Here is a 16310-nt window from a genome sequence, read left to right on the forward strand (position 1 = left end):
GCCGCATCTAAGGTTACTTTAGCATACACTCGAGGCAGTCCAAAGAGCTTGCTAGCAGGACATTGTTGGTTGACGAAGATGGCCAGCGCGGGAATCACATTAGAGCTATCAGCATCTTCTTCTGTCTGGTGATGTACTACTATCGAGTCAGGTCTGTTGATCAGACTCTACATGCCTCGGTTGTTCACCATCGTTCAAGATAGGCAGGCATACACAAGGTGGTTTAGACTAGGCACCCAGGAGTATCAAGAAAGATGCTGAATTCAAATCCTCTATCATTAGCCTGTCTATATAATGCTGAGTAACAATCAATCATGCGATGCATTAACAACTACATCAATGCTATACAAAGTCCAGCTCGTCGTCCTGTTGACCAACGTAATCATACTTCGCGAGAATTTGTTCATGGTGGACATCATGCGCTGCTGAAGGTACCAGCCCCAGCGCGCTTTGATGGAGTGCAGCAGACGGATCGGGGTCTGTCGGGTCATCGACCATCATATGGTAGTCATGAGTCGTATGATGTCGCACTTCGTCTTCAAAACTCGTACCATGTAACGCATGTGCACTGTGAGTGTAAGGGTCGGTAATGGGGTCATGAGGGTGAAACCGGGGCAGTTGTTGGTGGATGTTGATGATTTGTGGGTCAAGAGGCATGCCCGTATAGTCGGTGATCGAGTCCACCGTCCCCGGCACAACGCCAGGATGGGTGGTTACGAATGGGTTTTGGGCCGAATGTGCATCCAGGTCGGCCGTGTGATCCATGAGTGCATGTGCCCCCATAAGAGTGCTGGTCGGTATGGTGGGATTGACGTGCATTCCATCATCCATCTCCTCGTTCTCCTCGTCCTCGATCTCGTCGTCCATTTCCGGCGAGCTTTCGTTCATGAAACCGTTCACGACGGCTGGCTTGAGAGTTTCTTTGCACTGTGGACAATCGCGGATCACTCGACTGACTGTTTCCTTGATACGAACCCAGTGATACTTGACCGCAATGGCGGCAGTCGTCTTGTTGATGCCGGCATGTTGCTGGAGGTGCATCTCCCGGGCAATGTCATACTGCTGCTGCGGATCCGACACGACCTCCTTGTCTTTGAGCATCAACTTCTCGCCAGTCCCGTCCGTGTCACCGATCAGCTTGTAGTGGGTGGCGGCGCTCCGCAGCCGACTCTTTTCCGCTCGATCTGCCCCGCGGGGATATTTGGAATGCTTGAGATAATATCGGATCTTGTCAAACCGATCTTGTGTCGCCGAGTCCTCTCCATCTGGACCGAGATCGCGTCCGTAGATGATGGCATCGACATACTGGCCTGGGTTGGACATCAGCCGCCCGCCTCCGGGAACCCTCCCGATACGCTTGAAGCCCAGAGCGTCCCACAGGCGGCAGGACGCCACATTACTTTCGTAGACCAGGTTAAAAACAGCATATGTGTATCCCTATTCAATGTTAGACTTCTACGGATGAGGTATCTGCCAAGCGCGCACCCACCCCCACATCCCCTCGGCAGGCAAGGGGAGTGGCGCAAGGAAACTTTGTGGAACCGATTCGGGTGACCGTCCGACCATTTGGCTTTGGAAGTCCGGTCTGTGTTGTAAATACTGACCATTTTAGGGGCCCACTCGAGGTACCCTTCCCCCATCAGCCGACCTACACCTTTGTTGCGAGCCGCATCGGTGACAATAAACATGCCGTTGCAGACATGACTACTACGGCCCGGATAGTTGGGTCTGATGTTGAAACTACCCAGGCAGATCTTGGCCCAATTGGCCCGCTGACGGCCCATTGTCTGGACGTCCTGCACACTCTTAATGTCTCCCAGGAGCATAATAGCTCCGAAGTTGGAGAACCAATACGATCCGAACTGTTCCAGAGGGATGGGGTCGATCATGGCATAAGTGTCACCACCCTCGATCTCCTTGTTTAATTGCTCGGACAAGTACGCCAGCAGGGACCGGGGCACCATCGCAGCCGACGTGAAGGGCACGAGCGTCGCGACCGTGACGCGGTCCCTGAGCGTTACCTGGCGCGGAACAATGTCCGGCGGCAGCTCTTTATCGGTGGGAATCACCGTGCCTATTAAGTCGCCATGGACAGCAGGCATGTTGATGCCCTAGGACGGGCACCGAGCCGGTCAGGGTACTGTTTCGCACATGGTCAGTTGACGGTCAGTTGACGCAAATGATATGAAGGTGTAGAATGGTAGGGAGGTAAAAGTCAAAAGGGAAGACTGAGAGGAAGAGAGAAAGGGTGATGGTAGGTCGCGTGCCTATACATAGTAGATCCTTATCTGATCTTGAACAACTGAATAGTGGAGAAGGAAAGCGGGGAACAATAGATGGGGGACAGGCGGAAGGAGCCTTAGGCAGGCAAGGAAGCTGAGTGGGAGGGAAGGAAGGGGGAAAGAGAGTGTTCTAGACTCAAAAACACATAACCACATAACCACATAAACCAAGGCAAAGCACTGACTTTTCTTGCGGAGGAAAACGGTCAACAGGCGACAAAACCGGGGCACTCTGGAGGCTTTGGAAGCACATCAAGGACCGCCGAGGGTATTCTCGAGTCCGGAATGAAGTGAACGCAAGAATGAGAAATTGTCGTCCCGCCCCTCAGACAATGCGGGCGCTGGACTTTCTTTCTTCCGGGCCTATGCGCCGTTTGTCTGGTTTGCTTGGTTTGCACCCCTGCTCCTCTTGTATATGGCCTGTTTGTTGTTGATTGCTGTGGCCTTTAAACAGTCTGTCTTTGTGGTGCCCTAAGATAGATTCTATTATGCTATTATAATACTCCTTGAGTGCTCACTTTGACATCCCTTTACTTCTCATTGTTATGTATTCGAGCGTTTCTTCTTAAATGTCGTTGTCAATTTTGAAACATATAACATAAGTGGTTTCATCTACGATTGAAGGGGCCCCTGGAAATGACTTTTGCTTTCTTTCTGTGATTCTCTTCGTGCCCTTTCCTTTAAACCCCCCTGTTCTGGACACTGGCAGAAAATTGATGGCTGTGAGATGCAATTGGTGATGAGTGATGGCAGGCTATCTACAATACTACACTGAACTATTCTATCACACTCACACACGCACTCTTTCGCAAATATCCTTATTCTAAGTATGCAGAAATCCTTTTTCATCATATTCATTACCTCATATCCAGTCGAACTCGCATACATGGCTTAGACAATTGGGTTCTCGTGCCAATGTTGTCGCTAAGGTTGCACCCTCAATGACCTAAAGTCTGTCGGTCCTTGCTAAGCGAAAGATGTTAAACCTCGGAGGGTTATATCCGATTCCTGTTCAGCGGGACACTTCGATGCTCAAGAAAAGACTGTAGAGCATATCCAGTCATCTAAGTTAAAGCAAATGACTATAGAGTCACATGGTGCCCTGTCACACACGCCTCGCGGGTTGGGGTTAGGGTAAGCCCATTTCTAACACCACCTCCTCCCCCTGCAGGTCAGCCCGTCGACATTGAGATACACCACAAAAGCCTCAACCGGGTAGCATCGCAAGCAAGTCTCACGGCTTCGACAGCCGCCCAAGGCAGTGGCAAACGGATTTGCATATGTTCCGATTGTCTGGTGATGGCATCGCGTGGCTGATATGCCCGCCATGTTACCCCGCAGCTCTCGCATATGTCATGCCGGGGATGCAAGAAAAAGCAATCAGAACCCACAACTCTTCGTGCATATATGCAGTGCTCGCTGGGTTGCATTGGGCTGAAAACGCGCAGAATATGAACAAAGCACCCGCCAGAGCGCCCGCGCGCGCCCATGCTTTGTGAAAGCGTTGGACGGAGTGACTGGCGTCCCGCAGTTGCTTGTTTCGAAGTATTAAGATCATCCGTCTGTATCACGTCGGAAAATGTCAGCGCCAATCAGACCCTCCAACTCGCCTTTAATCCTGGGTGGCACAAGCTCAAGTTTTATCACCGCTAGTTTTGTGCTATCTCATCTGGGCAAGCAAAGCACTTCACCGTTGTCTTCTGAGCCGTCTTGGAAGTCGATGAGAAGGCTTGGCTTCATCGGTGGCTCTTGTTCTTTCCCGTTCGTTTGATCTGTCTAGTAAACACTCGATGCTGGACGAGCTTTGAAACTCAAATCAGATGCTCTCATTTGATCACACTGACAGTAACAGACGGTTGACTGCGGTGCTTCTGTAGCATCGCGAATCCTAGAATTACCCTTTGGGAATCGATCAGGGTTCGTCCCCCGTCCCAGGGTCCATCCTCTTTCCAATGCGACAATTCGCGACCATCTAAGAGCAAATGAGAAGGACTGCTCGATGCTATTCAGTGCAGTGTCTTCTGTTACTCGTTGTCTCACAGGACCAACGCCGTTGGGAGAGCTTTTTTTGGCCCCATGATGCTATCTCCTGGGGGGCCTTGGTTTTATTTGCCGGACCATGACCACCGCTCACAGTATAAGATCAGCGTGGTGGAGCTCGGTTTCGTTGATTAGAACAAGCGCAAATCATCAAAGCTTCAAGTCTGACATTGAACAGGAGAATTCCGTCTTACGATTGGAGCATTCTTTGTTGGGTGCTTTGAAGGATTCCCACCCGCCGGTTCCTGAAACTCAGGGTTCAATCAGGCTATGCAGCCACTGCTTCTTAGCGATTAGCGACAAACCTCAATAAATACTGCCTGCTCTCTTGTTCTTCGCTTCTTGACCTCACACTCTATTCTTCTCTTCTCTACTCTCTTTTCTTCCTTCTGCAATTCTTTCTTTTCTGGACCGTATAAGGGGTTGATCCTCTGCCCACATTCCTTTTTACATCACTACTACTACAGTCTGTGTCTGTACCTTGATTTTGTTTTCGGTTCTATACATTCCTTCACTCCAATCCTACTTGAACAATCTACAACAAGATGAAGCTCTGGAAGCTACCATTCTATGCTCTTGCCGGGCTGGCTACCCTGGCTAGCAGTGCCCCCATCAATTCCAACTCGACTATCGCCGCGAATGACAAACTCGTTTTCTGTCATTTCATGGTGGGTGAAACACTTCTGCGAGGGGATCGTGGAAAGCTGAATCTTAGGACTGACCAATGGAATAGATCGGCATCACCAGCAATCGAAATAGTGCTGCTGATTATGACGACGATATGAAACGCGCAAAGGCTTTGGGGATTGACGCCTTTGCGCTAAACATCGGAGTGGACCCTTACACCGACACGCAGCTGAACTTTGCATACGAGTCCGCCGCCCGCAATGACATGAAAGTCTTCATCTCCTTCGACTTCAACTGGTACAATACCGGGCAGGCCACGACTGTCGGGCAGAAAGTTGCGCAGTACGGCAACCGACCGGCCCAGTTGAAGGTGGACGGCAAAGTATTTGTCTCCTCTTTTGCGGGCGATGGCTTGGACATTCAGCAGATGAAGGCGGCATCTGGGATGGATGTGTACTTTGCGCCGAATTTCCACCCGGGCCAGGGGGATTTCAGCAAGATCGATGGGGCGCTTAATTGGATGGCGTGGGACAACAATGGCGACAACAAGGCCCCAAGCGCCGGCCGCAATGTCTCGGTCACCGAGGGAGACCAATCATACACCAAGGCGCTTGGAGGGAAGGGGTATATCGCTCGTAAGTTTGGCCTTATCGTATCCATATCCACTTGAAAAGAAGAAAGAGGAAATAAGAATGACTCAAAAAGAAACTGACTCAATTAATCGCAGCGGCATCTGGTTGGTTCTACACGCACTTTGGCGGCGAGGTGCCCTACAGCAAAAATTGGGTGTTTCCCGGCGATCTGCTCTGGTACAACCGCTGGCGGGAGATCCTGAGTCTTGGCCCTCGATTTGTCGAGATCATCACCTGGAATGACTATGGAGAATCGCATTACATTGGCCCCTTGTCCTCCCCCCACACGGATGATGGTGCCTCTAAATGGGTGATGGACATGTGAGTTTTTCTAGTTTTTTTTGTCCCCCTCCTTGTTTCTGACATTCTTCATTTTTGTCTGTGTTTCAGATCCTTGATGGTCACTAACGGTTTTTCAACGTGATAGGCCACACGACGGCTGGCTGCAGATGTCCAAGCCCTTCATTGCGGCCTATAAGGCCGGGGCTAAGACGGTGGATCCGTACATCACCGAGGAGAAGCTGATCTATTGGTACCGCCCGACCCCGAAGGGAGTCAGTTGCGACAACACCGACACCACCATGGAAGGCAGCCCGAACAACTCGAGCGGCAACTTTTTCCGCGGGCGGCCGAATGGGTGGGAGACGATGGAGGACGCGGTGTATGTGGTCGCGCTGCTCAAGTCGCCTGCCACGGTGCAGGTCGCCTCGGGCAAGAACAGCCGCAGCTTCAGCGCCCCCGCCGGCGCCAGCGCCTTCACCGTACCCATGGGCGTCGGCCCGCAGCGGTTCGCCCTGGTGCGCAACGGCCAGAATGTCATGAGCGACACCAGCCTCAAGGACATCGTCGACACCTGCATTTGTGGGCTGTACAACTTCAACGCCTACGTCGGCACCGTGCCCGCCCCGACCACTATCGACAAGCTCGGCCCCGTCGGCCTGGCCTCGCTGTCGCAGGGTCTGCGCACCGCCTGTCCCACCAACACCCTGGGTGCCAACCGGGTGGGCGTTGCCAGTGTGACTGGCAGTGTCATCCCTTCCTCAATCCCAGCCACAACCCCAACCCCAACTCCTACCCCTTCTCCTTATTACTCGTAGATTGTGACCAACTTCCTTTCCCATCTTGATTTACCTGGCATGGACCAGTACATCTTCCACTTTATTCTTCTTACATTTTCTTTCTTTCTTTCTTGAAACCCTCTTTTCATCCGTGTAGCCAACGCGCTACTCCGGCTCATGGATCATGGATCACTTCATTTCTTTCCCCCTTAGGGCTGGCTAACCCAACGATCTCTCTCTTTTGAAACAACCACTTTGCAAATCCCCCCACAGCGCTAGGACCGTCATGCCATGACACGCTGCTTTTGAGTATGATGATGATCATGATCTCCATTTTTCGATACCTTTGACAGGCCAAATTGAACACAAACCAGATTGAAGACAACCCCACTTTTCCATAAACTTTACTCTGCAAATCGTAGAGAATTGTAGAAGAGGATCCGCAACGATGTGTCTACGCCGACTCGGTGATTGACACATATCTTACACACCTCGTATCCCTCATTAAACATCAAAGCATAACCCCCTTGGGATCATCCCCATCCCTGCCATCATCCCAAAAGTCCCGACTAAAAGCGAACAAAGAAGAGGAAAAAAAACTCTAACGACTTGAGTTAATCTCCTGTGGTAGGTTTGAAACTCCATTCAGACAGGGAGATTGCACTTGTGATGGATGTGTCTCTTCACCCCGCGGCCCCAATAGATAAGGTACAGTACCTAAGGTAAGCTGCGAACCGGGTTAGTGGGACAGGGGTAGAGATTAAGGACGGTCCTCTCCGTACTGTACTGCGGCTGGCTGGCTGATGGGCTGACTGATAGCTGCTATTACCGCCCCAATCAATCTTACGCTGATGATTGGGAATTGGGCTGGAATTCCCCAACACATGGCTTATCTAGGGAGATGAATTTGCGTTGGATATCTCTATTAGTTGGTTGCTTTCGGTTAATTCGGGGTAAGGGGAGGTTGGCTTAATCTTCTGGCTGGGTTGCGTGTGTATTCGATTCCCTGCCGGATTGCTGAGATTACGGGATAATCGGAGATACGGAGGGCGTGGAGCTCGGGGCCGGAGGGGGATGTGTGTCCTGTGGGTGGACTTTGACCATGGTCATGCTAACAGGACTTATCTTGGGGCTATCTTACCATGTAACGGTCTACTTTTGATCTTACTCAAACACCAACACTCAAGTTAAAACATGTCAGAAACGATTAAATTCTATTGTCAATGAGCATATATTTTAAACTGCTCGGTTTCATTGCCGTATATGGCGGACCGGCTGCCGGTCGTATATATCATAGAGGACGGTACTCGATACCGTCACGGTCGTTCTCATCATCGGTCAGCCCGCCGCGGCGTCGGCTGCCCGTTGTGGGAATCGGCTTCTCCAGCCGAAGCACCCACAGCAACATGTCCTCCAGCGGGAGGAGGATCATCCAGATGCGATTGCAGAAGAACGAGAAGACCACCGAGAAGGTGGCGACCACCGCGTCGAGCCAGTAGTGGTTGGCAGTGGCGACGATGACCGACAGCACGAGCATGGGGTAGACGACGCCCAGGATGACGAGGAAGATATCCCGGAGGGTGATGCGGGCCGACCGCTTGCCGAACAGGCGGTGGAAGACCCCGGAGTGGTAGAAGAAAGTGTTGCCGATGCAGAAGGCGTAGGTGAAGTGCAGGCTGGGCATGGCCGCCAGCTGGTTGACCATCTTGCCGCCGACCCAGACACTTTCCGCATGCTCTTGCCGGACGGTGTCGTGGAACCCAAAGGATTCAGGCAGCAGGCGGGGCGGCATGAGGGGCCAGAAGCAGAAGATGATGAAGGCCATGAAATTTCCGAGGGTCATCGTGCGGCGCGCGATGGCGTAGCGCTCGAAGTCGGGGGCGGCATAGTACCACCACGAGAGGTAACTAAAAAGCACATTAGTCTTCAAATGTTCCACCGAATCATCACCAGGAAGACCTACGCGACCGTTCCAGGAATGTGGACCAGGGAGTAGATGCGGTTGAAGAAAGTCATCCAGTTCGGATGGCCGTTGATGAAGAAGGCCTGGAAGTCTGCCTCCTCAATGGGGAAGAAGATGCTGAGGAACGAGTTGTGTTCCAGGTTCAGCACCCCGATGGCATGGTCCTGGGCAAGTTGTACGACGTCGCGACCGGCGGGAGACAGGGACTGGGCCACTGCCTTGGTGCAGGAGTAGAAGAGATAGTTCATGACCCAGTAGAACATCTCAACCAGGAAAGGGAACTTCTGCAGGATGCGGCTGTGGAAGTGACGGGCAAAACGAGACGAGTTGGGCGTCTTGACCGTGAACCACAGGCAATTCCGACGCTTGGGAGGATAGTTGTTGCCGACTCCGGGGCCCGACTGGAATTGTCCATTGATGTCCCCCTCCGATAAATTGTCAATCGACTCATTCGCCTCTTCATCTTTCATGTACAACGGATGCGACGACCCTAGATCCCGATTGTTGTTCTTGCCGAAGATGCTGAAGTCCCTGCGACGGTTGAAGTATAGCGAGCTGAGCATGATACTGACGACTATCTGAGTCAAGAGTTAGTACAATAGCTCCAAGTGATAGTGTAAACAAAGGAGCACTTACAATCGGCTCAACCCATGAGTGAGAAGCGAACTGGGGCTTCCCCAGATCGACCGAGGTCGATTCGTTGCTCGATGCCATCGTGACTCCCAGCGAGTGTGTGGTACAAAAGATGAGTCGAAGAAGGGGAACCGTTGTTGAATTCCGGGCTCAAGCGCCTAGCATCGGCGTTCAGATGCGGTTTGTGTCGATCCTGTGCAATGTCTCCTCCCGAAAAAAGTGCGTGTCGCGTGGTCTACCCCTATTCGCAGGAAAGACCCTTGTCGCAGCTAGTCTCCGTTGGTATATCAAAACGAAACGAAAGAGAAGTATATACAGAAATCGAATGAACGGATGCAGGGCTCAAACCGCCAACGCCGACCAACGATGTTGTTGATGAAACGGTATGTACAGGGCGCTTGGTGTTCACGGGCGCAGGGACGTCGGGAGCATGAAGCGAAGCCGAGTTCCACAGAATGACGAAGAACACGCGAAGAAAACGAAGAATGAAGGCGGAGACTTGAATGAAAGATCGAAGGAGAAAGAAAAAAGGAATAAGGGGGGAGAGGGTGGGGTCGAGTAAGGGAAGACAAGGTGGTGGTCGTCGTCGTCAGCAGCAACTCGAGAGAAAGCAGAGGCTCAGAGAGGCCGATTGCTATTAGTGATTCAAGAACCAAGAGGGCGCAGGAGTTTGAAGGCGGCGAGTGAGTCTGGCACTACTTGGGACTAGCCTTCCGGACGGCGCAGTTGCCAAGTGGGAATCCTTACTTGGTATGATTAGACACTAATCCAACTAAAATCCCTAAAATCCATCGGAACCCCTGTTCCACTCCTCCCTCCCAGCCTCGCCAGGTTCCACCCAAGCCTGCTTTGCTCTCAGACACAGCCCCTCCACCCACTGTGAACGTGAACGTATACGAATACGGCCATGGACAAAGCTGACTATGCCTTGTGATCGGTAATTAGCGGTTTATGCCTTTCTGACGGTCGGACAACACAAGCACAAGTGGCTCAGTCTCTTGGTCGCGTGCCTGCGGGATAGTCGTACAGGCCAACCTCGAACGGTAGATCCGTTGCAGCCCTGATTGATTCTTTAGCAGGGGATCGTGGAGAATGCGACTGAGGCAAAAGTTTATTTGGGACAGCCATATTGACCTCTCATCGCGAGCAGCCACCAGAGGGTGGAGCAGGCTGACTTAGATTATGGTAAACATGCTGCTCGACTCTGGTCACTCGAAGTTTGTTCTGAAGAGACCCGGCCGTTGGGCCAACTGTGAAGATCCTGGCCTCTGATTCTACGACTCGACAAACCCGAGACACAAAGCGAGGTGAATTCATGCTTATACGCATTATACCGAAGTTGTGTGCACCTCACTCCCTGGACTCAACCAGTGCCGCCGGCGGCGCAGACGCCTTGCTAGATGCAGTCTAGCCCCATCTCGTCCACCCCAAACGTTCTCAACATAAGCACTTGGCTTTATTCTCCCGACCACCGGAGGATAAAATTATGCACACCGGAGGAGTCTCAGAGAATGTTTAATTAGTAGAGCCAAATTATGCCGCGAATGCAACTGTCTGGTTCGGACCATTCATATTTTCCTGAACGCCACAACCGAAAATATGTTTCAAATCCGCTTACTCATGCTCCCGAGACGTAGGCACTAACCAGTTGCAGTTAGTCTCTATTCTGATGCGGGCAGAATCGAACATCGCAAGCTCTTCCATTTGGGACGCAACTAAATGCGCTACGGTAGGATTCTCTAGTTTCCCCAATCATGTTCATTGAGCATACACGCTATTGTTCTAGTGATTCGAAAGTTCAAATCAGAGCTGATCGAGGGCAGCCATGACAGCCCAAGGCACGGTACATCTTATGCCGTACTCCGACGTTCTGCCAAACTACCAACAAAGCCCCAACAAGCGGCAATCAGATCAGGGCTCAGCGCGGCAGTGGCTAGAAAGGCGCGCGACAAGTGCAATAGCTGTTGTAGAGATAGTTTGCATTGCTTGTAGAACTACTCGTTGCTGGGCAGTTTTGTGAGCACCGCTGGCACACATCTGGAGGTCGCCGAAAATGTGAGATCTTCCCCAGGGTGCTTGACTCGTATCGTGATAGGGCAAGCTCCACGAACCAAGGACGTCGTCGGGGTGCGATACAGCATTCAATAAAGGCACCGGACGCAATGCGGAGATGCGGCCGCGTGGTGGAAAGAGCCATGAGCGCCTCGGGCCCGTTGTCGACAGCGAGGAGAATCTGCTTAGGGGAGACCTCCAAGGTCGGATTGTGGGACGGGAGTGTCTCCAGGAGTTCATGCGGGTGATGCCGATTCTTCAAGGCTGCGGTCATCATCTCTCCAGTGACAGCGAGGTCGGGCTGGCGAGTAAGAAGCATTTTCATCACCGCGGCCGCTTGGCGACCTTCCCCTTTGCATGCCAGCTGTACGAAGGCATCGTCGAACCTGTGGGCCGGCCGGGCGTCTACAATCGCCCGGAGTATCTCCGCCTTGCCCGCCGCTTTCTTGAGGCAGGTCTTGGGGAGAGGAAAGTCCGGCCAGCGGTCCAGCATCAATCTTAGTAAGTCGGGGTCTTCGCTACAGGCACGATATATTGTTGGCTCGGGGACGGAGATCGTGACTGGGGCTCGTTGAAGCAGCTCTTGCAAGATCTGGGTGCCGAGATCGTTATTGTCCGTTGCAGCTCCGACCAAATTCTCCGTGAATTTTCTCGAGGGGGTGGGAAGCGATCACAGTTCGGAGGATCACTCCGCTATCTTCAGCCTTTGTCGTAGCCATAAGATTGAGTGTCAGTTCAACGAAAGGGGCTCGACTCATCAGGAGTTCCAATGCATTCTTGTTCATACCGTAGATGCTGAGTGCTGCGGTCAGCACCTCCGCTGTCACTGCTAGGTTTGTATCGTGCTCTAGGAGGGTTACAACAATCTCACTGCGTTGTCCAGGTAAGAGTTCGATTGTCGTCTGAACGTGTTGCAATGTAACCTGTACCAACGGATCAAGGGGTAATAAGAGCTTCAGTACCTGGTTGTTGTTGTTTTCAAGAGAGATAGCCTGCATGACCATCCGCTCGGTGATGGGCATACGCGGGTTCAAGTCAAGAACATACTGTACTAGATCATATGCATATAACGTGTTTCTCATGGCCGCCTCACCGGCGTCTTCTGATATGCAGATGGAAAAAGATATGTGATGAGGAATATACCTTCTGGGGGTTGTCAATGCGCGTCATTTTTTCGGAATGTTGGTATACACCTCGCTGGAAATCACCTGTATGGCTCGATGCAAGATGTCTTAGTGGGATTTGACCAACTGAGAAAGTAAGAGGCGGAGAGAAGAAACATACTGTATGATTGGAAAGCTGGAGCCGAAAACACAGTTAATGAGTGGTTCCAAAGGAGAAATCTAAGGGGGGGCGGGCCTGACTTACTCGAAGGGGGCCACTTCGACACGGAGTGTATTGGACCAGTGGTGAGGCCCAGCTTTGGTGGCATTGTGCGATGCTTCTCTCTCTTTCTGTGTGGTGAGTAGTGCTCAAAAAGCCACCGATGCTGTAAAAAACGCCTAGCCTCCATACAAGTGAGGAACATGCCACCAATGGAGCCAATGTTGACGATCGTTCCCTTGGCCGGGATAATGAGGTCGTGGAAGTGGTGCACCGTCCGCATCGATCCAAAGAGGTTCACATCGAAATGCGGTGGAAGGCAGAAGGCCTCGACGTCCGTGTCCATAGCCGTCATTATAAACACAATCCCCCTATCCATGGGTCATTCGTCAGTCAGTGAGTCAGTCAGCCTGCTCGCACCCAGCTGATTCATGTAGGCGCAATTCACCAGGGCAGGATGTCGAGGTATCCGCCCGTGAGCTCCCGGATGCGGGCTTTGAGCTTCAAGCTTTGAGCTTTGAGCTATACCACTGACTCCTCAACCGTCACATCGAGGGGAAAGAAGGTGATGCCATTTTCGGACAGATGCTGGCTCGCCTCGTTGGGCAGGACGGTGCAGTAAGCATAAGGGTGCGATGAGGAATGGCAAGATCAGAGGTTACCCGGTGACAAGTGCGAGCTTATGGGTTCGTGACATAGCGTACGTAGGTCCTGAGAGGAGGAATGTTTCTGAGAATCTATCAGGTACCACATATAACAGAGTTCGAGATCAAATGTTTTCTAGAATATGGGAGGAACTGCCTTCTAAATGGCCTTACCATGGCATTCGAAAGAGGGGAAAATCGGAATTCCCCCAGTGGCTTTTCTTGAGGCTTCGTGCAACCCTCTTGGATTCTTTTAGACCAGGCCATTTCCTGAGGACGTGCATTAAAGCCTGTCTTATCTTTCTTCATCCTTTTTGACGACGGTGCTCCTCGCCCAGGCTGCCGCTCACCTCCACCTGGGTGGTTCTTAGCTACTTCCGTAGATAGCCTCACGTAGCAGAATCCATCTATCTTCCACCTCTCGCAGGTGTCATAAGTTTCCCATTTTGCTTTCTACCGTACCTTCCCCTCCCCAATGGGTCTTATTCCACGAACCAACCTAGTACAAGTACATACAATATATCTCACAACATATTTGAACATGTCTGGTGCTTTCGTTCGGAACGGACCAACTGACCATGACAACACTAGGCTACTTCACCATGAGCGTGGGTACGTATTTCGATCTCAGCAAGACCCTTTACGCTGTTGTCTTTACGATGTTTCTCAGCGGGGTCTGGACACTGAGTAAAATCGGCCGACGACCCAAAGCGTTGCCCCCTGGACCCCCCACGCTCCCGATATTGGGCAACCTGCACCAGATCCCCTCCCAGAAAAGTCACCTCCAGTTTGAGAAATAGAGTCGCGAATGCGGTCCTATCTACTCTCTCGTGCTCGGGACACGCCCCGTGGTCGTGCTCAACTCCGCCCAAGCCGTCAAGGATCTCCTCGACCGACGCGGGGCAATGCGGACAGGCAGGCTAACTAGACCTTAGATCTTCGATCGAAAGTCCGAGATTACCACCTCCACGGCACTGTTACTGTCTTTCACATGATCGCAACCGTTGGACCCAATTGCTAAAGCTAAGCTAGTCCTCCACCTTTGCATCAGGCCGCGAGCTTGCTAGATCTGTTTCCTATCCTCCAATCCCTGCCGGATTGCATGCTGCCGCTGGTCACAAAAGCGAGAGGGTTACACCGCCGGGAGTGCCAAGTGTTTCGAGAGTACTATTCTTTCACATAAGTCCCGAGTAAGAAGTCGTAACTTTGCCAGCAATAGCTGTAGCTTTGGTAATGCCTGTACGATGGGAGCCCGCGCGATCATGCAACACAATTAAGAATAGCGCTCATCTCAATGGTCGGAGGAGCAAAGCGATATATTCGGGTAGTTCTGGTCGGGTTACTGCACATGACATCAAAACAAGCCATGGGGAGATTCGAGAGAAATAATGAAGTATGTAAGAAGAGATTGACAGGTAGTGTTATCCTGGGTAGGATAGGTTCTATCGATATTTGCGATAGAAGAGGAATCCCATTGATTATATGTTGAGTAAATTGTCTGGTGATAATTAGATCCAAGTCCAGTAAGAAGTGTATCGGTGTAAGAAAATATTTTGAGATGGAAAAAAAGACAAACAGACAGTTTCTTAGTTTGGGGATATCTTTACACTCTATATGGTTGGTATCAGGACTACAGGTCTAGGTCCAGCGGGGTGTTAGTTTGCAGGGTCTGATTCAGAGAGCCCGTTATTTTATGTAACTTATTACATTACCTTAGTAGAAGGAAATTACTGACTTGAGTAAGCCAGAGCAATCTATACCTAACCTAGAGTATATAACTACAGATTATTCCCGAGTCACGACTGTGCTGGTAGAATTTGCAGCAAAACAATTTACTAAGATAGTATTAGACTAGATTCCTGCCGACTCCAGTCAAAGAACATTCCCTTCCTACTTTATGTCCAACTTGGTACCACTCACTTTTCAACTTACCAAGACAGAAGAACATACTTTAATAAAGTATCTAAACTCTGACTATAGCCTAAGTTCCATCGCTCTACCTATGAGTCATCATCATTACTGTGGCATATGTGATTGGAATCACTTGAACCACTTCTCTCCAATCCGCACGCAAATTCAACCCATTATCCTTAAAATCGAACCACTCCAAACTCATACGCCAGTCCACAGTCCAGAATGACGCCCCTCAGTACACCACCCGTACCATTGGACATCCGATATGCCCACGCATCGGACCTGGCTGCCCTCGTGCGCGTGGAGATCCGCTCGTTCCCGGCGTCCAATTACATGCGCAGCACATACAAGGGATGTGATCCGGGGGCCGTCCACACCTTTAAAACCGTCTGCGCCCTCGAGTACTTCGCCAAACCCGAGTGCCATATCCTGGCGGGTGTCCTTGGGAGTAGTAGTGACATCATCGCCTACGGCCGCTGGCATATCCCCGCGATTTATGGGTGCGAGAGAACCGTGGACACCGGTCTGAGCAGCGACGCGCAAGCGCAGATGCGGGATATGTGGGCGTACGCCCCGAAGTTGGTGAACAGGGGTACCTACTCGTTCTACGAAGGAATGATCACGCGGAGTACGAGCGTTCATCTCAGGAACGCTGATTTTGGTTCGTTGATCCCTTACATTTTCGCTGCTCTATCAAAGAAATTTAAGGAAGTTAATGTCAACCCATTCTGCTACGCTGTATGAGAATTGGACAATATTGACTGCTAGAGATACGGTTAGTCCTGGAGCTGTTGTGCGTCCTACCGGAGTACCAAGGGATGGGAATTGGGAGTGCATTCCTCGAATGGGGCATCGAGAAAGCAGACGCCCGTAACGCCCGGATCTACCTGGAGGCGACGATGGAAGGTGTACCGTCGTATTTGAAGCATGGGTGGGAGGTCGTCGAGGAGGTAGAGCTGGATTATACAGAGCGTGGTGGGGAGGGGAGTCAGAGATTCGCATCGATGATTAGAGAGCCCCAGGGCACTGGGGGTTGGCTTGAATGAGAATGGTTCTATCATCATCGACCTACTGTTAGATCTATTGGCTTAGATAGGAGTCTATACAGATTCGCCTTTTATAATCTACTTTGAATGGTCCTC

The 16310-nt window shown here is 51.4% G+C and overlaps 4 protein-coding genes across 4 annotated transcripts; 2 read left to right on the forward strand and 2 right to left on the reverse strand.

Moving 5' to 3' along the window:
• Positions 1-256: 256 nt before the first annotated feature.
• ASPACDRAFT_115802 (putative histone acetyltransferase Spt10) lies at positions 257-2519 on the reverse strand. Its single transcript, XM_020195929.1, has 2 exons — positions 1605-2519; positions 257-1437 (listed from the first exon to the last, which is right to left on the reverse strand). The coding sequence occupies exons 1-2, from the start codon at positions 2100-2102 to the stop codon at positions 343-345; spliced, it is 1593 nt and encodes a 530-aa protein (XP_020057550.1). The 5' UTR covers positions 2103-2519; the 3' UTR covers positions 257-342.
• A 2348-nt stretch (positions 2520-4867) lies between these two features.
• Positions 4868-6678, forward strand: ASPACDRAFT_26190 (glycoside hydrolase family 71 protein; the record flags this gene model as incomplete). Its single annotated transcript, XM_020199400.1, has 4 exons — positions 4868-4990; positions 5056-5584; positions 5677-5902; positions 6009-6678. The coding sequence occupies 4 exons, from the start codon at positions 4868-4870 to the stop codon at positions 6676-6678; spliced, it is 1548 nt and encodes a 515-aa protein (XP_020057551.1).
• Positions 6679-7835: 1157 nt separating this feature from the next.
• ASPACDRAFT_77039 (phosphatase PAP2 family protein) lies at positions 7836-9797 on the reverse strand. Its single transcript, XM_020204856.1, has 3 exons — positions 9239-9797; positions 8603-9180; positions 7836-8546 (listed from the first exon to the last, which is right to left on the reverse strand). The coding sequence occupies exons 1-3, from the start codon at positions 9314-9316 to the stop codon at positions 7931-7933; spliced, it is 1272 nt and encodes a 423-aa protein (XP_020057552.1). The 5' UTR covers positions 9317-9797; the 3' UTR covers positions 7836-7930.
• A 5472-nt stretch (positions 9798-15269) lies between these two features.
• On the forward strand, positions 15270-16283 carry ASPACDRAFT_1854610 (GNAT family N-acetyltransferase). Its single transcript, XM_020197397.1, has 2 exons — positions 15270-15829; positions 15949-16283. Exons 1-2 carry the CDS (start codon positions 15391-15393, stop codon positions 16212-16214), a joined length of 705 nt encoding a protein of 234 aa, XP_020057553.1. The 5' UTR covers positions 15270-15390; the 3' UTR covers positions 16215-16283.
• Positions 16284-16310: the final 27 nt, after the last annotated feature.

Source organism: Aspergillus aculeatus (genome assembly GCF_001890905.1).
Source record: "Aspergillus aculeatus ATCC 16872 unplaced genomic scaffold ASPACscaffold_5, whole genome shotgun sequence".
NCBI lineage: Eukaryota > Fungi > Ascomycota > Eurotiomycetes > Eurotiales > Aspergillaceae > Aspergillus > Aspergillus aculeatus.